The sequence below is a fragment of the Hydra viridissima genome, unplaced genomic scaffold (assembly GCF_058129835.1).
Source record: "Hydra viridissima isolate aposymbiotic clone 2 unplaced genomic scaffold, HvirCarnegie_v1 scaffold_1, whole genome shotgun sequence".
Classification (NCBI taxonomy): domain Eukaryota; kingdom Metazoa; phylum Cnidaria; class Hydrozoa; order Anthoathecata; family Hydridae; genus Hydra; species Hydra viridissima.
The window spans coordinates 23,381,329-23,406,920 of NW_028324300.1; the positions used below are offsets into that span (position 1 = coordinate 23,381,329).

The 25,592-nt window shown below is 28.1% G+C and overlaps 2 protein-coding genes and 1 pseudogene across 3 annotated transcripts in view; 1 reads left to right on the plus strand and 2 right to left on the minus strand.

Moving 5' to 3' along the window:
* Positions 1-22,122, minus strand: part of LOC149893978 (NACHT, LRR and PYD domains-containing protein 14-like) — a 165,682-nt gene extending 143,560 nt beyond the window's left edge. The window contains exons 1-2 of the mRNA XM_090076580.1: positions 21,954-22,122; positions 331-640 (exon numbers count right to left, since the gene is read on the minus strand). The gene's annotated coding sequence lies outside the window, so the exon portion shown is untranslated. The remainder of the gene's footprint in view (positions 1-330; positions 641-21,953) is intronic.
* LOC145183507 (uncharacterized) overlaps positions 1-25,592 on the plus strand; it is a 297,046-nt gene that overhangs the window by 265,141 nt on the left and 6,313 nt on the right. Inside the window, exons 1-3 of one of the 2 annotated variants that reach the window (XM_090076575.1) lie at positions 21,244-21,913; positions 22,129-23,664; positions 24,197-25,519. In XM_090076575.1, coding sequence (XP_089932701.1) covers positions 24,841-25,519 — 679 coding nt within the window. In that variant the 5' untranslated portion in view covers positions 21,244-21,913; positions 22,129-23,664; positions 24,197-24,840. Of the gene's footprint in view, positions 1-21,243; positions 21,914-22,128; positions 23,665-24,196; positions 25,520-25,592 lie in introns of those variants that run through there. The other variant, XM_090076576.1, reaches the window with a different exon arrangement.
* LOC149893981 (uncharacterized) overlaps positions 1-25,592 on the minus strand; it is a 152,750-nt pseudogene that overhangs the window by 9,166 nt on the left and 117,992 nt on the right.

Genomic DNA, 25,592 nt, shown 5'->3' on the forward strand with positions numbered 1-25,592 from the left:
ACTTGAACCATTGACATAAGTTTACTGACAAACTTTTGTCAATCTTCTTATAATGGCTAACTTGTTAAATGGATAAACTAAATGAATTTATTCAAATATTAAGTGCATATTTTTGTTTAACTTGCATTATTTTGCCAATTAAAAAATTGGGGCTTTTAGGTTTTGCAAAAAGACTTATACTATTTAATTAATTTAAAAAGATATTTAATTGTTAAAAAAATTCTTTTAAAAATTCAATAACTTAAGAACAACTTTTTTAAAAAATTTTTATCCAACTTGTAATTATCTGAAGCCAAATAAAACCCAAACAATAAGCTACAAGAAACTCACCTAAGAAGGATATATCTTGTAAAGCATCATTTCTTTTCAAGACTTTCAGAGAATTCTGAATGCAAATTCTGTAATCATTTGGATGCTGTTGATAAAGTTTTTTTAAGAAAACTTCAATTTTATACTTTTCTCTTGTCAAACAATCATGATCTTATTGATTAATATCCACATCATGATCTATATGATCAATAACAATGTCTACATCATCAAAACCAGTGCCACGTGCAAATGTTTTCCATTCTGATGCCACTTTATCTTTTAAAATATTCACTACTTTTGCATCCATTCCTAAATAAAAATTATTTATTGCCTACTATACTTTAAATTAATTCTTTCAATTGATCAAGAAATAAATACAGTCCAATGTGTTTCACTATCAATTTTAGTATTGACTATAAGATAAAGGGGTTTTACTGAAACAAGAAATCATTGAGTCACAACTCTTGTGAACTACTTGAAAATGAAATAAGCAGCATACAACTTAAATTGTTTTAATTCTATTAATATAAAGGACTGACTTTCAGAATCAGTACTAAAAAATTGACATGGTTACTTTCCCCCTTAACAAATAATTATAAACAAGAGGCAAATTTAAGAGGGAATGAAATTGAATGTAACATTATTAACATTTGGTGGCATAAGATCTAAATTCATTTATAATTTCTTGTACACAAATGCTATGTAACAGAATAATTATATTAGTTTGCTACTTAAATGATTGAAACAAGTAGAAGCTGCTAATTGCTTTGAAGAAAGATTTCAATTAATGATAAAACAAGCTTTCTTTCTAACACCAAATCAAAAGTAATTTAGGAAGATATGTTTAGAATGAGTGGTTTTAATGAAAAATTCTCTCTAAAAAACCTGCAGTTTTTTAGTGAATGTTTGTTTTGAGTCAAATAGCTTCATACATAAATGCTTTATATAAAAATTTTGACTAAAAAATTCGAATATATTATTGGTTTGCTAACTGTACCTTATCCTGTGGTATAGATAAATCAATGATATTCCAAAATAATGGAAAAAAATTCCGGGTGCATATGGAAAAACCTGAGAAGAATAACACTTTGATGAAATTGTATTAATTGTATTGATTTTATTGTATTAATTTAAGTAAATCTAGTAAAACAGATTGCTTCTAATTATATTATTTCATTTATTTATTTTTTTCATTTTCAGTTTAGTCCCGGTAAGTCGAATCTTCAAGGAAATGGTTCGGCATAACTAATGTTCGATCATAGTGATATAATTTAGCCTTTCTTGAAAGATTTTTTTTGTGTGTGAAATAAATCAGTGATATAATATTGGTTCTTTGATTGAAGGAAAAATGATTAAAAAATATCAGGCCAAATATATAAGAAATAATCACCTAAACGGGTTGAATGTAAGATGCAAAGAAGGGTAAGCTGTATATTTTTTAAAACTACATTTGATAAAACTAGATGCCTACCTGTTTAACTGTTAATTTTGCTCAAGAAAAAAACGCATTAAAGTCTGAAGAATTCTTGCACTGCACTAACAAATTTGTCGGCTCATATAGGAGCAGTGATTACTCACTCCCGAAATTCTTGCGGCCACGTGATACTTAAGTGTATCTTGAGTGACAGGCTCGAAGTTGTGATGTTTATATGAAGCAAATTAGCGCTGTTATTATCCCCATGCTACAAAAAAAGTAATCCATAGCGAAGTAAACATTTTACAAAATTTTACAATTTATCAAAGAATTTTAAACTTTTTCTATTAAAAGCAAAGTTCACGTAATAAGTGAACTATTATTTCGTAAAAAAATGTTGGGATGATTCATCACATTTATGATATCTAAGGCATGCTATCGGAAAAATCTGCCCACTTTTTACGGTGTGGTAAAGCTAGTTAACGGTCGTTTTTTGAAATTACTTTTTTGTGTGTTGTAGTGTTTGTATAATAGAACATTTTGGCAGAAAAAAATAATTAAAAATATTATTTAGTTTCAAAATGTCAACCGAGCAAACTAAACAAAGATTTTTGATTTGGACAAACACTTAAAAAATCCAACTTTATCGAATAGAAATCATTAAAAATACCAAGAAGAGCTGTAGATACTGTTCTTAAACGGTTTACAGAACAGAAAACTATTTAGAGAAAACAAGGAAGTGGTCGAAAAAAACGCACAGCAAATCCTAGAGCTCTCGAACAGTTGGAGACTTCATTGGAAGAACATCCTGATTGGTCTTTTCAATTTTTTCAAGGTTTCCAATTTTTTTTTTACACAAATGGCGACAGAGACTTGGATATCAAAGTTATAAAGTAGTTAAAATGCCAAATCGAAACGATAAACAAAGTTCAACCGCAAAGAGTCGAGCTCGAAAGTTGTATGACAACTTGTTAACAAAACATAATGGATGCATTTTGATGGATGACGAAACTTATGTTAAAATGGATTTTAAACAAATTCCTGAACAGTGCTACTATGCTTCTAAAATAAGAGGAAATATGAGTGATAAATAAATGTATGTAATGACTGATAAATTTTCGAAAAAATTGATGATTTGGCAGGCACTTTGCTCTTGTGGCAAAAAATCGCCAATTCATGTTTGTTTGGGCACAATGAAATCTTTGGAATACGTGGAATGTTGTCTTTCTCGTATAAAACGACTAATTAAAGCTCATAGAAGTACTTCAGTATTGTTTTGGCCTGATTTAGCCACAATACATTACTCAAAAGATGCTCAAAAGTTTTACGATGATAATGGAGTGATGTTGGTTCCGAAAGAGATGAATCCTCCAAACTGTCCCAATTTACGTCCTCTTAAAAAATATTGGGCCATCATAAAAAAGAAATTGAAATTGAGTGGAAAAACAGTAAAATCAGCTACAGATTTGAAGAAAAAATGGGATTACGCTGCTAAAACTTACAAAAATCACTCTGTCCAGAAACTTATGGGAGGCATCAAAAAGAAAGTTTGAAGTAAAACTTAATTTTATTTAGTTTTTTCTCTATTAATATGTAATCTTTACAGTCTTAATTTTTCAGAAATATATTGATTTAAATACATTTAAGCTTTCTTACATCCTTTTTTGATCAAGAAAGGTGGGCAGATTTTTCCAATAGCATGCCTTATATCACATGTGTATTTGTCTGTATTTCTAAAATTTTATATTCTTAAAGTAAAACCGACTTTTTTGTTTACATTTTCTTACATAATTAAGACAAATAAGCAACACAGTGCTACCAATTTTTCTTTGAGCGTTTTTTGAAAATGCACTTTTAGGAAGTTCATTGTAATTTAATATTTGAAATTGCAAAAGAGTTGGTGGCGTCATGTATTAGTCATGTTTTTTAATAAACATTTTAAAGAGGGACAATATGAGAAAGAAATAAACGAGTATATCAATAACAAGAAGCCATTTGTTGAACCAAACGTAACAACGATTTAAATTGATGTAAGAGATTTCAATAAAAATTAGAGAATCATTTTTTTTCGAAGTCAAAATAATAGTTTCAACCATTTTTTCAGAATTTCAACGAATTCGTACCTTTGCTTGATAAATCTGGATAAGGTCAACAATGTTATATCTAAAGTCATTTTTGTCAAGTTGAGCAGTTTTTTGGTTTTTAAAACAAAACTTTTTGTTTCAACTTTTAAATCTTAAACGTGTTTTTAACAGTTGTTTAAAATTTAATGAGTTCTTTTTAAGAAAACTTTTCTTAAATAAAATGAACCTACTTTTGATAATGTTTTGAAAATAAGTAATTACGTCATTTCAAGCAAAGAAAGAGCAATTAAGTCTTTGTAAGTTGTTTGAAAAAACTTCAAAATTTTTAAGATAAATAAAATAACCTCATCCTATATCTACCATTCAACTGTTATTTTCAAAGTCTCATTCAAATTTTTGTGAAGACAACTATTGGTGAACATTGTTTCAGACAACAGGGATACAACTATGACCTTGATCATTTTTTAAAAAGCTGAGAAGCAGGTAAGGCCTTTCCAACTACTTTGAGATACCTTAAAACATTGATCAATATTTCAAACAAAATTCACTCAAGTTTTCAAAACTAATTCAATTTAGTTGTTCAAATAAAAAGTATAATCTATTCTACTCTGCTTCAATGTTTTACTTATTATTCATTCAAAAAAAAACTTCTACTTGTCGTTTAAAATCACCAAAAAAGAAAATATGCTCTAGAAGACCATCAGTGTAGTTTGAGAAAAAATCATAAAGAGGAAAGCAACTTTAAAACATGAGTTTGGTGCCATTTTACTTGCTACCACTCAGCAAACAACAAAAGCGGTAATTTCTGAGGGCTGAGATGGTGTAAGGGTGGGGATAATAGGGGATATGTTTAATATTTAGGGAATGTGTTTGGTTTGTTTGGTTGCGTTAGGGTGTTTGGGTGTTTATGATTGGGTTGTTGAGTTGCTCAAATTCGTTAGTGTTTTTCTTTCAAAACTTTAGACATGGTTCTCTTAACAGCTATTTTTTGATTAGCGTTTGCCGTTGGTCACGACTTGTATGTAAAAATTATAAAATAATTAAAAAGTTGTCGCGTGCCTTCCTAATTGAACTATTACCATTTATTAGTAACGTTATAATAGAATATCTGGTTGTTATTACAAAAACAGTCTTAACTTTTGATGGCGTAACTGATTTGTTTTGTTACTACCTCTTGTTTTGTCTGTCTCGCACTTTTCTACATATGGACTGACCTAGTTACTTGTTTGAAGGATTTGGGTGACTTAGTTCTAAGGTCAATGATCCAAAAAAAAATTATATTCGTTTAAGAAGACTTAGGCTCTGAAGATTAGCAATAGAAATCCCTTAAGATGTTCTTCATTCATGCTAATTCTTACTTTGAAAAAGAGGACTGATTCTAAATTCCATCCATCCAAGTTCTTGAGCTTTTTCATTGATGTCTTTTTTCAATTGTTTAAATGTTAAGAAAAACAGTCCAGAAAATAAAAATAAAGTAACTTTAATCTTGTATTTTTTCTTCTGTTTTATTTTGTAACCAATGATCTACACGGATACCTACGGTAATCAATCCAAGGTATCAAAGCAACTACATCTAGAAGTAGTTTTCAAGGGATACGGAAGATAAACCATTCTTAACATAATTGATTTAACTCACGTAAAATAAAACTGGTCATCGACTGAATACAATAAGAAACCTCTCATATTTTCAATGAATTGATGAACTTAATTCATATGTTTTATTAATCAATTTAAAAAAAAAAACACAAAAGTGTTACAAAAAATACTAATTTTTATATTTAATTTTTATACTTAAACATGTGGTATTTTAGGTCAATAAAATGCATCATCTTTTATACTAAATATATTATAAAATATATTATAAAGGTATAAGATACAATATAAAAGTTGATTTTGTATTCATCCTTCATCATTTTAAAGACTTCACTTTAAAGGACTCAAACTCAGAATTTGAGCCAGTGCCACATACAACGCCCTGAAACTAAGTAAACATCTGCATTTTTTTTTTTACATACATTTATTTATCTACATGTTACTTTTTTGTGATTTTTTAAAAGTGTTGTCCTTTATTAACAACGGTTACGGAAGATGATAATTTACCAATTCAAAAGATTATAAATATCATACTGCGATTAAAACACTAAAAATACATATATACTCATTTTTTTAAATCCCTATTTACACATTTTAAAAACCCTTAAATATAAATATAGTTGTATTTTACACTTCAACAAAAAACTTGCACAGATTTTAAGCATCGAAGAGAAGAAAACAACGAAAAATTTCTTTTTCCTTTTGTGAATTTTAAAATCCTCTTGAATTAAAAAAGCGAACAGTAATTCGACAATATAAAATCACAATAAAATTGCAAACCAAAAACTTGTTGTGATTCATTCTTGTGAATCCAGTGAACTGAGCTTTTTAAATAAGCGTTTGAAAAATCAGGATTAAATAAGAATGAGTTTGTTAGAAAAGAAAATGAAGCCTCTGTACTGTGAACCAAGATGCGCAGTTTTTATGCAAAAATTAATGACTTCTTCGTTTTCGAAGCTCTCTGCATGAAATTTTTATAAAAATTTTTGACAACATTTGGACTTAATATCCTTATCACGCTTTAGAGTGGATGCAATAGAACGTTAGGATGCAATAGAACGTTACCTCTTGCAGCCGGGTACATTCAAAATAAATCTTTTGTTCACCGCAGGTTCACTGTGTTCTGTAGTATTTTGAATTACTTTTTAAAATTTTTTTGATATTCTAATAACTTATTTCAGTTTATTATTAGTTTTTGACCCGCCAGTGTTTTTTTACTACTCGTTTTTCTTCTTCATCGCTGTAACTCCACATTTTTCACAGTCTTTTACAATTGGCAAGCTGTCGGCTGTTGGAATTTGTTGTTGATGATCTGCATGAGGTTGCTCACTACCAGGGGAACTGCTTGCTACTGCTTATTCCACCATCTAGACGTTTTTGTCTTTGATTTTCTAATTGTAAACGGCTTTTAATTTACTTTATCCGAGATTTATTTCATTTATAGTATCTTGCTTATGTTTTTTTATTTAGAAAATTTTAGCTTTCATAAAATTTTCATAAAACATAAAATAGAAATGAGAGCGTTTCTTGACCAATCAAATTAAAATTGATTTTCTTGACCAATCAAATTAAAAATGATTTGATACAATTTTTCAAGACATAATTAACTGTAGATACGTAGTGCGGTGATAGAACATTTTTTTTGAATGCTGATAAAATGTGTCACATCACATTAGAAGAGTTTTTCTTATTTATATTTTATATTTAGTTTTAAATTTAATGGAGCTGTTATTAACTAACAAAAATAATATAAATTTAATTACGCAGTTGATAGAAATAAAGCAATTAAATAGATTAATTACTACATTGGTGATACAAAAGAACTCATCTGTAAGCGAATATTTTTTTGACAAGCATGCAAAACACACCCAGCTTTGACATCTAAAATTTTCACATGTAAACCATCGGTCATTTTCATTCGTTGCACTTTCATTGACTCTCCAATGCCTAGCTTATTTGCGTAGTGTTAAAATCAAGTCTTCTTTTTTTTGAAATTTGGGGTAAATTTAGACATTCTCTTTCAGATCATGCTAATTCTGGCATTTTTTCGCTTCGTAATGTTGACATCGTAATTGTTCTTTCAAACCACTTTCTAGAGCAATTCTGTTTTCTTGAACAGCAGTTCAAATTTGATCAACATAAATGTTGATCATGAGTTCCATCAAATTTGTTGATCATGAGTTCCGGCAAATTTGCTTTCGGATTTTATCACAATTACTGATTATGTCCACTTGATTAAGACTAGTGTGAGTGTATAAGTTATTATTATCGACTCGGTAGATTTACGTAGTGGTGTTACAGCTGGTGGAAGTTGTAAACAAGTTAAGCGGGTTTTTGTGGTTGAAATACTTCGGATTTGTCAACTTTGTTCATTCTAGCGGAATTAAACACGTGTTTTGAAATCCCGAAATAAGTTGCTCGTCAGTGTAATTTCTTGCTTTTTTGTTTGCAATTGTGTTCATCATTCTTTATTGACTGAGACAGAGTGAGTCATTTTTAAATTATTAATTTACTTGGGTGACTCATGTTTACATAAGGACTAGATGTTTAATTAAATTTGATTAATAAGTGTGAAATAATTATATAAACATTGAAAATAAATAAACAGTGTTTTCAATTCAGCAATAAATCTTTTTATTTCAGTTTTTCTTCATAACTTTCTTCCGAAACTTAAAAATTCAGTTCTGAAAAAAGGATCCTCATCAGCAGAAATTTTACTACAAAATCACATTTTTATGTTAAGCACGGAAAGTTTTTATTTACAAAACTGGGGAGTCGGAGAGTGACTAAAATTTAAAATAATTTATTCATAGTAACTCCTTTTAAGTCGTGTTAAATTTTAACTAAAAACCAAATAGTTTTATACGGTATGATAGAGCAAAAAATTCCATACAATAATGTGAAAAAAAAAATTCAAAATGTTTTTCCCTTTTAAAAGATAATTTCATAAAAACTAAAAATGCAAAAGTCGTTCAATTTTACTTGCATTTACTCTGCAACTTTTTTTTCTTTGAATCAAGAAAAAGTCTAAAGCTTTGGGTGAAATCAAAAAAAATGTTTTTGATAATGCTTTAACTTAAACTTTCTGTTTTGATTGAGAAAAACTTTGTTATGTAATTCAAACTCAGCAAGATTTTACATGCTTTAGCAAGTGAATTTTTACATCTGGCAAAAAGAATTGATGGCAAGATAGTGCACGGAAAAGCTGGACCTCACTTGTGTCAGTTTTATAGAACGTTGATTTATAGAACGTCGATTTATAGAACGTCGTCAGTTTTATAGAACGAAAAGTTTGCTGATTATGTATTAAAAGTGTTTTAAAATTATTTGAATAGAAATAAATTTTCTTTGTGTTTAACTATAATTGATATCAAATGCTAGAATTTATTCTTTACGCTAATAGGGTTTACACCTAAGTAAAGTTATTGTAATGATTTATAAGTGCTTCCTCTCATTTTAAACAAATATATTTGTTAGATAAATCATTTGTATATGAGAAAAAAAGAGCCAAGAAGCCTTCTTCTGAAATCAAAATTATCAGCTTTGTATAAAGTTTATTTTTGTATCAAATCGCGTAAGTGAACATTATTAATCCTGTTTGTAAGTTTATTTTAAATTGAATTTGATTTTAATTGGTGAAAATTTCAAAATGCTTTTTTTTTAAAGTTGTGTTTCTTTAACTATTTAAATCTGAGAAGTTTGATTTTTTTTTCTATTCCTACACCTATGTAATTAAACAAGGAGAGAGCAATTACGTGAGTGGAAATTGACGTTGTTACTTTGAAATGTTTTTAATATCGTTTGCGGCGTTCTTTTTTGAATGTATTTGAGGTAATTTTGTCAAGTTCTAATTGAAAGCGAAACTCTAATGAGAAAAGAAGACTTACAATTGCAACGTTGTATTCTCTGCGAGTAAGCTACAATCTGTAATGCTCAGGTAGAACTTATATTGGTTAATCATTTTCTATATTGTTCCGATACAGAACAGTGTAAACTTGAAAAGCTAGTTAACATCAAATTATTTTTTGAATCACACAATACTTTTATATGATGCTTATTTAATTAAAGATTCGAAATTTTACAAATAACAAATTAAAAATAAATTTGCTTGCATAGTTTTTTCAAAACTTTCTGTAAGGGATAGTGGTATGAGGTTTGCATATCAATAAAAACTGCATTTTTTTCGCTTCAATCTACCTATGAAGAAGTAAGACTCCAGTATTTTAAACATGCTATTGTTTATGAAAAATGATGTTTTCGGATAACTTTTCAATACAGGCAAATTTAATGACTAACATGTACTAAAACGAAGTAAAAAATGATGCTCGGGTAGAAATATGATGTTTCTTTATTGTACTCATAAATTTGGAACAAAAATGACAGAAGAAAAATGCTGTCTCACTTCTCCTTTGTCCCAATTCTCACCACTCTCCCCTATATTTGAAATGTCTTTTTGTTAAAATTAATCAAATGAAAAGCCAGGTTTTCTAGCTTAAATTTCTGGGCCTATCATTGAGGTGCAAGTGAGTAGCAGTAAAACTATGCTTTTGAATCAACTTAGATCCTCTGCTTAAGTCTGAATTAATCAAGTATATATTTTAAAAAAGTTCTCGAGTAAAGACTAGGCTGGAGAAAGTACAGAAGATAAAACTAAAATCTTAAACTCATTGCATTGAAGATAACTTCAGCTACGAAAAGAACAAAACCATGCAAATAAATAAATGTATTGAATTTCAATTACTTATATTAAGTTTTTCTAATTGTTAATTTGTTTTTTTCAACATCTTTTTTTAAAAACCAAAAAAGAAAAGGGAAATTATGTTTTGTTATTCTTTGTTTTTAGATTCTTTCAATTTTTTTGTCGTTTAATCACTTTGTTTTCTGTTCATGCATCTTTTATGTTTATGAATGACTATTACAGGTAGTTTCATTTTCCAAAAGCAAAACAATATGAAACTGAAAAGCAAGTTAATCTCAGAATTTTTTTTTTAATCATCTATAAAAAATTTTTGAACTAAAAACATTAATATTTTTCTTCAAATTAATATGAAACAACTTGACAATTTCATTACATTTTGTTTAAATGAAATTTTAAAGTTCAACATTCTATTTGTAGAACATAATTTTTATTTAATTGAATCAGAAACCAGGTATTCTTGCTTAGGTTTGTGAGTATGCAAGTCAGTAGCAGTACAATTGTTCTTCCAAATTAACTTAAGCTGTCTTCTTTCATTAGTTGTAAATCTAAGAAATAGGGGGGTGAAAGACAACATAAAGACTGGAAAATCTGAGTTAATTTGGCATTCCTGCAAGTCCTAGAAAATTTAAAAAAAAAACAAGTTAATATGGGATACAACTTAACGAATGTAATGTAAAAGAATCTTAAAGAAATCATTAGCTAGTGAAATAAGTAATGTAAACAAAACAGTTAAATGATTTAAAAATGACATCTGTATACCTTTTGTATGATGGGTTGAAGAATAATTAGCCAGCAAGAAGAATAAATAAATTTTGGTGGTGGAAAAGATTTTCATGGAATTAGTTTAAATAATTTTTTTCTCTTTCAAAAAAAGTAAGCAACAGTTATTTAATGTAAACATAATGTAAGAGGTGAAAAACAAATTTAAAAAGAAATGTTAGCTCAAAATCAATTACATTTTTCAAACTACATAAAACTTTATTTTGAATAAAGTAAAAATGATGATAATAAATTAACTGTTAATTATGGTCTTCCTTTCTTTTTTTTTTTTTTTTTTTATTGCAATTGTTTTATTCTCTGTAAAATTTCAGAATTATTTTTTGAATAATTGTATTCTTTAAACAATAAAACTTTCAAAACAACTTATTTAATTTATTAAGTAATAAACAAATAAAATTATTGTATATTACTTTAAAGTTTTAATTGTTTTCTATTCTGATCATATTTTAGTGGTTAAGAATAGTATTTCTCTTTTGCTTGGTTCGTACTTAATTTTAGTAATGATAAGTTTATAATTCTTTTAAAGTTCAACTTGATAATCTCTACAAGAATTTTTTCAGCAACATTACGATAGACAATTACTACAGCAAATATTTTTTGAAAAATAATTCAATTTTTTTCATAGAATTAAAGAATATTTAGCTGTTATATTTTTTTTTTTCATATTTTAACTTTTTTTCTATGGATAATAATGTATCTATGATTATAATACAAATAAGAGATTTAATTAAGCTTATAATTTTACTCTTTTGTGCTTAATTTATATTAAAGTATAACACAAATAAGAGATTTAATTATTCAAGCTTATAATTTTATTAAAAATTGATTTTACATTGATGTAAAATCTTATCATTTTACTTAATTCCCAGTCCTCAACCTTTTTGTCGGTCTTTTAGAATTTTATATTTAACATTTAATGCTGTGGCAGATTTTTATTAATGATGTATTAAGTTTTTTTAACAATTATATTTTTATTATTTTGATTTGCTGGTTGCAGTAGAATTTATTGTAGAATTAAATGTCTTAGGACTGCCGTATTATAGTTTGTTGGTAAGCCTATAAATTATATTATTAATAAGAAAATATATAGTGCTTTTTAAAGGTTGGGGGGACATATTTTATTGAAAAAACTCAAAGCTTGAAGAAATTTGGTTGCAAAACGTTTTAAAATTGGAACATAAAAACACTTTTTGTTTTACACTTAGGTACAAAATCTTTGGATTGAAAGGGATGTAGTATGTGCTGATCTGTATTTTATTAAGTACGTTTTCTCTGTAATATTTTTGAATAAACTTTAAAATTCTTTTTTCTGGGATTAATAAAATTCTTAGAAATCTCTTTTGGTGTTTTATTGTCTGCGTGAGTTTAAAATTCTTATTTATTTGAAAGGAGTTGGTTTTCAAACAAAATGGTAGCACTTTCTGTATCAAAGTTTTTCGATTTAACGATTTTTTGTGATTTTGATTTTTCGATATTTGGTTGGAATTCAATGTATGTTGCCATAATTAAGTAGCTTTAAACAGGCTGAAAATACTTTATTTCATTCATTTTGTATGAAATAAATATTTTTTTTGGTCTCTTGCCTTCCAAAAAAAAAAATAAAGTAAAAAATCAGTTAAAGGATTAAATAATAAAACCATTATTCATTCCATAGCAAGTTTTATTTTATAACATGTTGAAAAAACGAATTTACATTAAGTTATTATTTGATTTCTTATCAGTATATTGTATAACTAATTTTCTTATAAATTGAATTTTAATTACTAAAAAAAAGTATTTTGACTCAGTTGCATGAACCTGACATAAAGTTTGAAAATAAGTAATAAGTTTGTAAAGCCAGCTTTTCTTGTTCCTCTCCTAAGGACTTCTTGTCTCATGAACTAACCTCTGGTATCTTCCTAAAGATATTTCTTTTCATTTAATTCATTATTTTGACACAAAACGTCAAATTAAATGCAAAGTAATAAAGTTAAAAATATGTTAACATCTTTCTTCTTTAGATGAAGATCAAAAGATGATCATAAAATGGTTCTTTGAAGTGCAGGCGTCGATAACTTAGGACTTGAAAAGATCAATCGATGATTGATTGATCTTTTCATGTCCTAAGTAATCGACAAACGATACGCGATGGAAAAACTGCTCATGAAGCCTCACATGAGAAATGTTTCACGGAAAAGTTTATAGACGAAGGGATTCAAGTTGGATGAACTGATTGTTCATAAACATATTTTGTCGGAGAAAAAAAAAATTTTCTTGTTAAATATTCGACTAACGTTGGTTGTATCTTTTTAAGTAACCTATTGCAGATCGATAAATGGAGTCCTAATCATCTGATTGAAGAAATGTGGATAAACATCAGAAATACTTTTGTATCAAAGAATGTGTTCGAAGGTTTCCTTTCGATGTTTTTACTCGCTGAACAATGTTAAATAAATATGTAAACTTTAGAAATAATACAAAAAATGTTCATGAAATATTTAGTAGTTTTAAAAAGAAAAGATTTTTGAAAAATTTTCTTCTAAAACATGAAGCCTTTAAAAAGTTGTTAATATAAGTATATCAAAATTTTAATTAGAAAATAAAAAATAATGGTAGCTCTCCAAGTCGTCAATGGTTACAGTTTGAACAAAATTGCGTACTTCTAAATTTCTCTTTTGACGTCGTTGAAATTTGTAAATAGACAAAATTAAAATTTGAACTCTGAAAATCTTAAAATTCCAGTAATGTTCCTGCGATTTTTTGAAAGCATTGATTGGTTGACTTTTTTTTTCTCTCGAAAGAAAGTCGAAAGTTTTACATTTTGTTTTTGTGAAAAAATGTTGCATTTTATAAAAAATGTGTTACTATTTCGAAAACCTAACTGTATATCTTAAATAAAGTTATTCAAACCTCAAGAATCGCTGGTTGAAAGATAAAAGTAAGTACTGATTTTTTGATTTGGAGTAAACAAGAATTTATATGTAAGTCTGAGTAAACAAGAATTGTAAGTCTGGAAAAAAACCCGGAAAAATTTACTTCTTGTCTAAACACAATTAAAGAGAAACAAGTTTTTCATAACAGAAAAAATTTAAAAATGATGAATGCTGAGCATCAGATTAACACAAATTAGGGTCAGAAGTCCAAATATGTAGAAAAGGAATAACCGCAGTTGCTCATCCTTTTCTATCGCCTTTCAGTTAAGTGCAAATTGTCAGCTTTTTTGGTCCAAAAATTGTGTAACTTTTTAAAAGCATGAGTACTGGCCAATTTTTATGTTATTTTCATGGGTTAAATATAATTAAAAGTAACAACGTTTTATCTTTAAAAAAAAGTAGAGTAAAAAGTATCTTTCTTTAAATCATAAATTTTTTAAACCTTTATTTCAGGTTTACGATAAAGTCTTATCTTTTGTTCTCTTTCTTCGCTGACTACCAAAAAAAATGTTCTCAATTTGCTTCTCATTTGTGGAAGTTTAGAAAAAAGTTTTAATCAAACTCTTAATAATGACTTAGCATTTGCTTTCAGATGAAGATTGCTTATTGATAGCATCACAATCTTAAGAGAAAAATACCATGAGTATTTGCTCGTTTTTTTTTTTTTTTGAAGTTCGAAGTTTTCATCTTCATGATTCCATTTTATTCGAACTGTTTTTGCAAATATGAATGCATTTGAATAATTGAGAACGGCATGCTTTGCTTCGCTGGATTTTTTTTGTTTAGACTTTTGGACGCTGTTTTTAAAGCGTCAACAAAATTTACATCCTTTATGTTGCTCAAACCCTCAAGTTTGTTGTTAAAATTTTCATCTCCAAGTGAAGGTTGTTATGCAAACCCAATGACCTGTTTTCAACCTGAACAAGTCTCGAGGTAATAATTTTCCTTTTTATGTTCTACTAATTAAAAAAATTATTTTGACAAAATTGTTAAATGCCTGGAAAAATTTATTAAGAAAGCAATTATTTCTCGCACTTTATTGACGACTTTCATACATAACTCAGCAGTTATTACACGTTGTTATCATGTGACATTTGACTATTTTTTACTCTTCGTAAGCTGACCTTTTTATAAAAAGTTCATTTTCAAACACATAAATGTTGTTCAAAATTCGTTATGAATTTCTTATCGCAAAAAAACACGTCAATGTTACTGTTATGAAGTTCATATTACAAAAGCACGTTATTGTTGTCCTTTTTTTAATGGTACTAAGATGGTTGAAAATATCTTAAACGAAGAAAAACTAATTTTACTTGCATCAGATATTTTAGGAAAAATACTTTTATTTGTTTGTAACTTTAAAAAGTAATAGTACAGTTGGTCAAATACGACATTTCCAACCCAAGACCTTACAACATACTTTTGATCATTTTTTAGTGCGAATGACAACGCAGTGGGTCAAAAAGGAGATTTGCGACTAAAATTCTTAAAATATAATTTTGATCATTTTTAGTGCGAATTGTTTGCTGTCGAAAATAACGAAAAGCTTAATTAAGCTGATCCAAGAAAACAAACTATGTGGTTGAGTGACTGAGTTTAAAACCTATATGAGGATGAAAGTACTCCCCAGTCAAAAGACGCAAGTTTCAAAATTTAATTACACGGGCAACGGAAAATAACGTCACAACAAAGAAAGAAAAAAGAAAGCTTTACTGAGTGGAATCAAAGTAAACTAAGTCAGGAAAAAGAAACAAAATGCTCTTCTTTTCTGCAAACCATAAAAAATTTCAGCCATGTAACCATAGAAAAACATGAAAAAGTGGAGAGATATTAAAAATTAGTCAAGTACTTCAGTAAACTTAAATGAAATTTTGACCGGACTTTGTCGAAAAAAATTCAAATTTGCGACTAATTTCGAGAAATTCGTGATAAATTTCGAAAATTTCAGAAACGAGAAAATTTTTTTCTTCTTTTCGAGGTTTATCGAAAAGTCGGAATTAATAACTTAAGGACGTCATGAGAACATTTTCAACTTCAAATATATAGAAAAGTTTAAACTCACTGAGAAACTTGTGATGTTGTAGCATCATTGAACAATTGAGCATTTTTTAATTTAGGAACCCACCTGGATCCCACCTGAAATAATGAAAAGTTTCAATATCTGGGAGCAATATAACAAATATCTGAAAGCATTATATCAAATTTCTGGGAGCAATATACATTATATATGGGAGAAATGATGAGTCAGCAGGTTTTTTTTCAAAGTTGTAACTTGTTTTACATCTCTTATATTTAAACAAGTTAATTTTTTTTTTTATTTTAAGCATTTAAATTTATTTATAAAATATATAAAACTATTCAGGCAATACCTATAAGATTTCAGTTTAATAAATCTATTAAAATGATTCAAAATAAATATTTGGTTGGTTATATAATTTAATTAGGGAGTTTAGGCAACTTTTATAGCCAATGAAAATCTTTTTTATTTCAAATGCATTGCATTCCTAAATATATTTTATTTTCAAAATGGTTTCAACCACTTCTGTAGCTTATTTGGTTCCAAAGATATTTGTGGTTTAATATTTTCAATTTATATACATTTTATGAAATATTTCCTTAAAGTATCTCGTTAAACTTTTGGCACCGAAAAAAAACTTTTTTGTCTTTTTTTTTTCTTGCGTAAAAAGTTGCCTTAACAATAAAATATGAAAAGACAGGGGAAATTTATAAAATCTCCACTTAGAAAACAAAAAACCCACCCTATTAGACTACCAAAAAAAAAAAAACTGTTTGACATAATAAATAAATAGTTGCAGAATCTATTTTTATGTGGGGACGAAAGAATTAGCTTATTTTACTTGTATATAAACAAAACTGAAACATTTAAAATTAAATAACTTTATCAATTCTAAAGCAAAACGACGTCCCCAAAAAAATTATTGTAGTGCAACCTTTTCTAAAAAAAATGACATCTATATTTACGTATATACTATTTATTTTCATGGGTGGGTTTTTATTCTTTGACACCTACATAAAATCATTTATTGCGTTTTTTGGACGAAGTTTTTCAAAAACATACGATATATTTTTTTCCGCGATAAAATGTCACGTGACAAAACTCCCTAGTTTAATGTAAGTTATATAACCAATGGACTTTGAATACCACATGATTAAACATATATTTTCTGCACTGGTCTCTTTCAACTCTTTCAAATTAAATAATTAACAGCTGTTTGCTATTATTGTCAAGCAGACTATCAGTAAATTTAAGTTTTTTTCGAGGATGAGATTCTTAGGCGGATACTAATGTAACACTTTTTTGAAATATCAGTAAAAGTCTGTCTGAATTTTTCAGTCAAAGTCTGTCTGAATTTGTCAGAACAAAATGTGTCATTAGACATTCTTCATACGTGACAGATTTTAAGTGTTATAAAGAGAAAAAAACACCACAAATTGTTTTTACTTTTTATTTTTACATTTAAAACTTTGCAATTTTTTTTTGAAGTAAAAATTGTTTAAAATGCAGAAACTTCATGCGAAATGTTGTTTTCATGCCAATAGAGTAACGTGCGCCGCAAGTAACTCTATTGAGTTACTTGCGGCGCACTTACGTTTTTGATCAGTGGCTGACAGATAATATTACTCAAAGAAAAGTTATTGCTTGGACCAAGAAACATCAAAGTCGGATAAAATTTCATTTAGTGAAGAAGCTAGCAGATTTTAGAATGATTTTTATCCTCATTCCACCTAATAACACTCATTTCTTGCAGCCACTCGACGTGGGACTATATAGCCCCATGAAGAGTGGCTGGACGAAGATTGGGGACGCTTTCCGCCTCGTCAATCCTAATGAGTATGTTTCAAAAGAAAATTTTGCGGGCCAACCACGTGGTGGGAAAGAGGAAGCTAAGCTCATCAGCTAAACCTAAGAATAGGTCTAAAAGAAAAAGCCAGTTGTGCTATACACTTCTGATTCTGGTAAGAACGTCGTAAAATTAACTATCTGTTCTTTTATAACGTAGCACAAAAATATCTAGAATTTTAAGCCCATGCCTATCAATAAATTGAAACATTTATACGAAATGTGAACAATTACATGAGCAACTTTAAAATTTTTTAGTTGTAAAGCATACAAATGTAAACTTTCTATATTTTTTTGATATCATTCTTTTGTTTGTCTTTAAATTTTAAATACATTTAAGTCAAAAAACGACAAAAAGAATATAATAATAAAAAAAAGCATAGAGACGAACACTGGCGGAAGTTCAAAAACGTGGGGTGCAAACATGAGAAACACGCAAGTGGCCGCCGTTTTTTATTTTTGGAGCCAAAAGCTCCCTTGTTCATTATCGGAGGTTATTCGTTTTAAGGACATCGTAATGAGCACTCTTCTTTCTATACGATCAAACTTCGAGATCGATAATTTATCAAAAAACAAGAAAGAAAATAATTATTATATGGGACTTGGTCGAAAAATCGGCGAACACTTGGTGTTTTACCCTATCAGCCAATAGTAAAATTAAACAAAAAAAATGATAAACAGTTGAATCAAATAGTAGCCCAACAAAAGGAGGAGGCTTTTTGCAAATGCGCCATATTAATAAGTCACAGTGAGCAGTGAAAACTTGATTCTGAGAGTTTCTTCACTCGACGATTTTAAGGGTTTAAAAACTTTGATCATTTAATGAATATCGATCTAATTTATGAAAAAACCAAAAAAAAACAAAAAAAAACGTAGTTTTAGGAAAAGGGAAGTTAGGGGTCAATATAAGGTTAGCTCTGACTACCGTCATTTTTTACAAATCACCCTCATTTTCAACATCATACTCAACATTCTAAAAATTATATTACGCCCATGCCTCTTTGACAGCTGTCTTAACAGAAAAAATTAAATGTTAATAAATTCCATAGAACTGGACTTTTTTTGATTGTTTTAATTAGTAAATAAGTAAAAACTACAAACCTGTGACTATTTTAGAATGTAATAACGGAGTGGACAAAAAATGTGGGGACAGCAAGTTTTTGACAAGAGCTACAACAGGATAAGGTGTAAATTAATACATGTATTAAAATACCATATATTAGCATGTCTAAAGCACCAAATTAAGTCCCCGATTAGCCTTAATACAAAATTATTGAGTATAACAATATAGTCCTAGATGCAGGACATCTACGGAGTGGACATTTTTGATTAACAATTGTGCACACAAAATTTTAAATTTTAGTTGGAAATATCCGATAAAAAGCTAGTTTACATTAACGATAAGTATTACTACCCACGGTGCTGTTTTTTATGTTACTTGTACCAGAATTGGGTTTTTATAGCTGTAGGACAAAATTTCAGTAACGGAGTTGACGGAATGAGAAAATGACTCATAAACAGTACATCAAAATAGGGGTTTTTGGGGTTTATGACGTGAGTCTTTTCGGTCTGTTTTACGAAGAAAATGACTCTCATGACTTTCAGTATATTATAGAGATTCAGTATTTTACTAATTGTAGTGTAAATGATAATATCAGTTGCGTTTGTTATCTAGTTAGATGGATTGTTTTGTTAGTTTTAATTGTTAGCCTTGTTTTATGATAAACTTTTGTTTTAACATATTTTCTATTTTCTGATCTTTTCTTTTTAGTATCAATTTTATTACTTTGTTAAAATTGCGAGAAAATAGTTATTAGTTATCAATTTGTTACGTATCAATAGGTAGAAGACAATTGTAAATGTTTATATTGAAAAACACTCCTTTTCCTTGTAAGTTTGAAACTCAGATTGTTACTCGATGTTGGGTTTTTCAGATAAAAAAACATTAGGGGTGTGGCTGTAAAGTGCTGAAATGATCTTTTGATATTTCTAGAACTTTTGTAGCAGCAGCGCGACAAACCCTGTTTTTAAGTCTTAGAGAATATTTTTAATCACTCATTTCAACGCATCGTTTTGGATTTTACACTTTGCAGTTAATACACAAGCTTGTATCCTATGTGTACCATACGCGGACAGCAATATTTAAAAATCTACGAAAATTGAAGTTTCATATTAATCTCTATTACCCTTAAAACTAAAGAGAAATCTATTTCTGTAATAAGTTTGCAAAATATACTCGAAAGAGATATAATGGCTCTTTTGGGATTGTTATATGCAATGTTATATGTTATAGGAAATGTTTAAAGTATGAGTTGTTTAATGATGCTATTACGATATTAATGATGTTATTGTTTAACGATGATGTTACGTTTAATGATGAAATGAAACAAATTATATAGAGCGCTGAAGAAATCAGATTTGCAAGTTTTTTTTTTGTTTTTTTTTTTGTTTTGTTTCTGGTTTTGGTTTCTTTACTTAATCAATATGCAGCAATATGCAGTCTTCTTTAGTCAGACTGACTACTTTTCTTATGATATTGATCTAAATATAAAATTCTTCATATGAAGGTCTTTCTTCAGTTGATCGAAAGTTGTTCTTAGAATGCTTCTTTGAAGCTCAGGCGTCGATTACAGAGGACTTGAAATATCAATTAATGAACGTCGGTGGGGGATTGTTATAAAAGATGGAAAAACTGCTATTGAAGTTTCACATGAGAAATATTTCATGCAGAAATTTTTAGACGCAGGATGCAAGTTGAACCATTTATGGGTTGATAAAAATATTTTATCTAAGGATGAGAAAAAACTCCTCCTTTTATGTTCGACCAACGTTCGTGATGTCAATTTAAATCATCCAGTGAAGATCGATGGATGGACACCGACACATAAAATTGAATGGTTGCGGATAAGCACCCACTATACTTTCGTATCAAAGAACGAGTTCGAAGGTTTCATCCCGTGGATTCGACTCGCTGAAGAATTAAATCTTTACCTTCACGACGACACGAACTTCATCGACGATATTTGCGAATGGCTTCGTGGTTCGAATTTCAGGAGGTTGATGATTTCTACTGACCACTGTGGAGAATGTTTTAATAACATCGAAGAGTTTAAAGAAACACGAAAAAACGTTTAAAATGTTTAATAAAAAACAAATACAAATGTAAATATGTAAAAAGTATATGTAATACAAGAATGTTTTTATAACATCGAAGAGTTGAAAAAGTTAAAGTGATACGAAATACTTTTGATTGTTTAAATATTTTTGATATGTTAAATAAAAATGTTAAATATATAAATTTGGGTAATATTTTTTAATTGTGTTTATATAAATGTTTAAATTTGAGAATCTTCATTTTGTTTTCTATTTGTGCAACTTTTATGCTCATGAAGAACTATTATGGTACATTTTATCCTTCAGATGCAATAAATTTTTTAAATTAAAACTGTACTTTAAAAAAATATAACTAAACAGAAAATTTTGAAAGAATCTAAAAATTTAATGTGTTTATTTAAACTGAACAGATGAAATTTTTTGACTAATTTGTTACTTTATTTATTATTTAATCCAAAGATTGCATATTTTCATGCATCTTTTAGTGGTGATTATTTAATATTCTTTCATGGTGAGATATTTCATAGATGTTTCAAAGATGTTTCAATAACATTTGATGTAATGATGAGTTCATGTTCATGATGAGATGTTTCATTGATGTTTCAATAACATTTTATATTATGCAATTCTGTTATAAGAAATGTAATTTGAAAGTAATTTTGATTAGTGCTGATATTTTAGTTTTAATAACTGCCTTTTCTTTTTCTTTACTATATACTCAATAGATAAAAATGTATGGCTTTTATAAACTATAATTGACAGTAACAGTTACACATTGTCTCAACAACTATTATTTTGATCTTGTGAATATTCTAGTTTTCCTCCTGGTATATTATTTGATTCATGCATGGTTCCTAACTTTGATTTAAATGAAGGTAATTGTAGGCTATTAGAAATGATAGTGCATTAGTTTCACTTTAGTGTTAAAATTAAGTTGGTTGTATCAAATGCAGCTGTTAATCATTGTTGAACATTAGTTTTGTGTTTATTCTTGTGAAAAATTAATATAATTTTTCTTAAACCCCAGTCTTTTTTCATAAATCTCTTGAATTTTTATATCTAATTTTTAATGCTGCTGCTGATTTTCATGAAAGATTTATTCTTTATAATTAAATTTTTTTGATTATATTTGTATTTATACTGTTTGTGTTGTTTTCTCGCAGCGAACACAACGTTTCAGTTCTACATTTTCTCTTCTCCTTAAAATTCCCTTTACAAAAAGTTTTCCTTCAATTTATACTATACAAAGAACCTCAAATATGCTCATAAAATAAACCGCTTAAACTATATTTACAACATATCAAATAAACTACGTCAATCAAATCCGCCGTAAATAGTTTCTTCACGCAATTCAATTACAGTTTGGAATTTTTTTAAGCAGGTTTAAAAGTTTGTTTTATTTTATTAATTTTATCTAAAATATTTGATTACTTTCATTTTGCTGTAAATCCATTTTCAATTTTTTTACTAAAATTTAGTGTAAGAAACAAAAAGGTATTAGATTACTGTAAGAATAATATATCAGATATACTGATGATTTTGCTAACATATTCTAATAATTTGTGAATTTACGATTTTTTGTAAGTTTTATTGCAGTATTTGTCAATTTTTTCCCTACCAAAGTATGTAGTAGTGAAATCCTAGAGAACATGACATGACAATTAGGGCAACATTGTATTGAAGAAGTGTCTAAGTAGTTTTAGATTTTCTCATCAACTATCAAAAGGATAAATTTAATCCATCAAAATTTACTTTAAGGAAAGTTAAAAGTTTTCACAGGGTAAAAGTTATAATGTCTTTAAATTTGATTAAAATTTGTTTCCCTGAAAGTCCAGTTTTTTGGCATTGAATTCAGAGAGTTCTTCCAGTTTTAATGTTTCTCCGTGTTCAGTATATGATTTATTTATTAGGTATAATAAAAATTGCGAAAAATAAACTACTCATACTTCATAATGTTATCTAAAGAAAACAAACAGATGTAAAGTGTACCATGCTATTTTTTTAAAGCATGCTTTTTTTTGTATATCTAGTAGCCATTTAATAAAATATAAAGAAATTCAAGTTTAAAACTGTTCTTTGCATAGCACTTTTAGGTTTTCATCTTAAAATTTATATATTAAAAATTCTACTTATGAGTTTTGAAAGAATATTTTGATGAACGATTAATGAGAAAAAGCAAGAAGAAAGTTTTTTTGAGTAGTCCCAAAATAAGATAATAGTATACAAGTTGGGTCACTTTTGCTTTTAAAATCCATGGCCTTTAGTCAATATTTTAAATTAAATTTGGCTAAACAAAGCATTTCTATTGTATGTAATAGAAATGCTTTGTTTAGCCAAGTGCATTGGTTTAGTTCATGAATCAACTAAACCAATCTTCACTCTCTGTTACATCCATAACTTTTATTTAAAGAACTCATGAATTGTTAACTCAAACAATTATAACATTTTTTAACTCAAACAATTATAACATTTTTAACTCAAACAATTATAAGATTTTTAACTCAAACAATTTCTCATTAGATAAGCAATATCAAATGCATTATGGCAAAAGTACCAAACATATCAATTTACCATTTTATACAAGTTTATCAGCAATAATTTAGACCTGTAAATTTACATATTAAAACTTTACTTATTTTTCTATTTTTAATGAAAGGTTAGGGTTTGAATTTTGTGCAATTGATAGTCCACTAATATCTTAAATTGATCTTTTTCTTTATTTTTAGTTTCTTTCCTTGTCTGATCAATGTTCCTAAGCTTCTTCATTATTTCCAATTAAGCATGATGAATTTGCCTGGGGAGTCAGTCTCATTAGATAAGCAATGTCAAATGCATTATGGCAAATGTAGCAAACATATCAATTTACCATTTTATACAAGTTTATCAGCAATAAAAAAGTTAAAGAGTTTTATCTGTTTATCTTTTTTTATTGTCTATTTTCATAACAGTACAAAAAAAAATAAAAAAATGTTGCATAATAAAAATAAACTTAAAATTCACATAATAAACATAGGCAAAAAAATGTTGTATTAAAAAAGAGCAACTTTCTAGTAAACTAAAATAAATAGAAACAAGTTGTTTACAAAATAAAGAATTGTTGTTAAAACCAAGTTTTTTAAAATTGAAGCATTTATATTGTTCTATGTATAAAATGATTTATAAAACTTAAATCTTTCATTTGATGTCATTTTAACTTGCCGTACTTTTTAGTTAATCTTAAAAAGTTTCTGATTAATGTTTTTAAATAAAATCATTTGATTTTAATGAAAACCATTAATGTGATTAAATGTTGTCAGTTGTGTATTTTTCAATATCAGAAATATTGTTTCAATATTAGAAATCTGTTAAAAGATTTTTTTCATATTTTGGAATCAGGTTTCTTATACTAAACTTGTACCAATGATTTTTTTTTAATTTATATTCTTTCAGAAATGTGTGGAACACTAAAGACGTTTTATCAAACAACTTATGGAAAAATTGATCAACTTGAGCACAATGTAATAAGTCCCACTTATGTTGATCTTTTAAACAGGTTTGTGGAATTGACAGTCGTTGATGCAAATGATACAGAGAGAGATACTGTAAACATTGCTGAGCGAGAGTTGTTTCTTCGCAAACAAAGAAATTATAAATCAATTGAGTTTTATGAATTATTTTCAAAAGAACTGCCTTTACTCTTGATTTCTGGTATTGCTGGAATTGGAAAAACTTGTTTGCTCAGAAAATGCTTACTTGACTGGGCCAGTAATAAGTTATGAAAAAATGTAGATCTTGTTCTTTATTTCGAATGCAGAAAGTTAAATCAACATCAAAATATTGCTAGCATAAATGAGCTGCTAAATGTTTTTTACAAAAATGTGTTTAAAGAATGTGATATTTGTGAACACTTTTCAATATTGTTTGTGGTAGATGGGTTGGATGAGTTTGCTTATTTGAATGAATTAATATATCGCAATCCATTATTTCCTAGTGAAAAACCCATTGTTAATGTGTTAGCAGATGTTTTGGACTTTAAAAAATACAAATGTGTTGTTGCAGGAAGAGTTGGAGCTATATTACAATACAAAAATAAAATGAGAGAGTGTAGTGAGAAGTTGACCATTCAAATAATGGGTTTTAATGAAGTGGGAATAAATGAGTATGTAGAAAGAGTTGGAGATGCAAAAGAAGCCATAAAAAACGTTCTTAAGTCATCTCACATTGCAAAAGCAATGGCATCTGTCCCTTTTTATTTAGCAACAATGTGTACAATCATTGGTTCATCCATACTCAGTGATTATTATTCATTCTTGACTACAGCGGAGTTGTATTGCTGTATATTTCTATACTTTTTACAAAAGCATATAAACAGAAACAAAGAACCAGTTTACAAGTTGATGGAAAAAGAGAGCAGCAAGCAATTCATTTTAAAAGTTTGTAAAGTTGCTTTTCATTTGTTTAATGAAGGCAAAGTGGTTTTTTCTGAAAAGGAAATTAAAGTACTTATCAATGACATTGATAAAATTGAAAATGATGATTTGGGTTTCATTGAAAAAGTTGAATCACAGCTTGGTCGTCATTATCAGTTTGTTCACCTGACTTTGATGGGGTTTTGTGCTTCAATACATGCGCACATTAATTTGAGTTCTAAGGAGATTCTCAGTAATAAAAAGTTGCGAAGCTGCTTGCCAATGATCTGTGGACTGAAAAATGAAAAAGGAGGACCTTTTTTGAGATTGCTTGCTAACTTGAAAGCGTCTAACTCCATGCTTGGTAAGTTCATGAAAAGTATTAAGAAAATTTAGAAATAATTTTGGGCTTCATTTTGATAGTCTTGTTTGTGTTT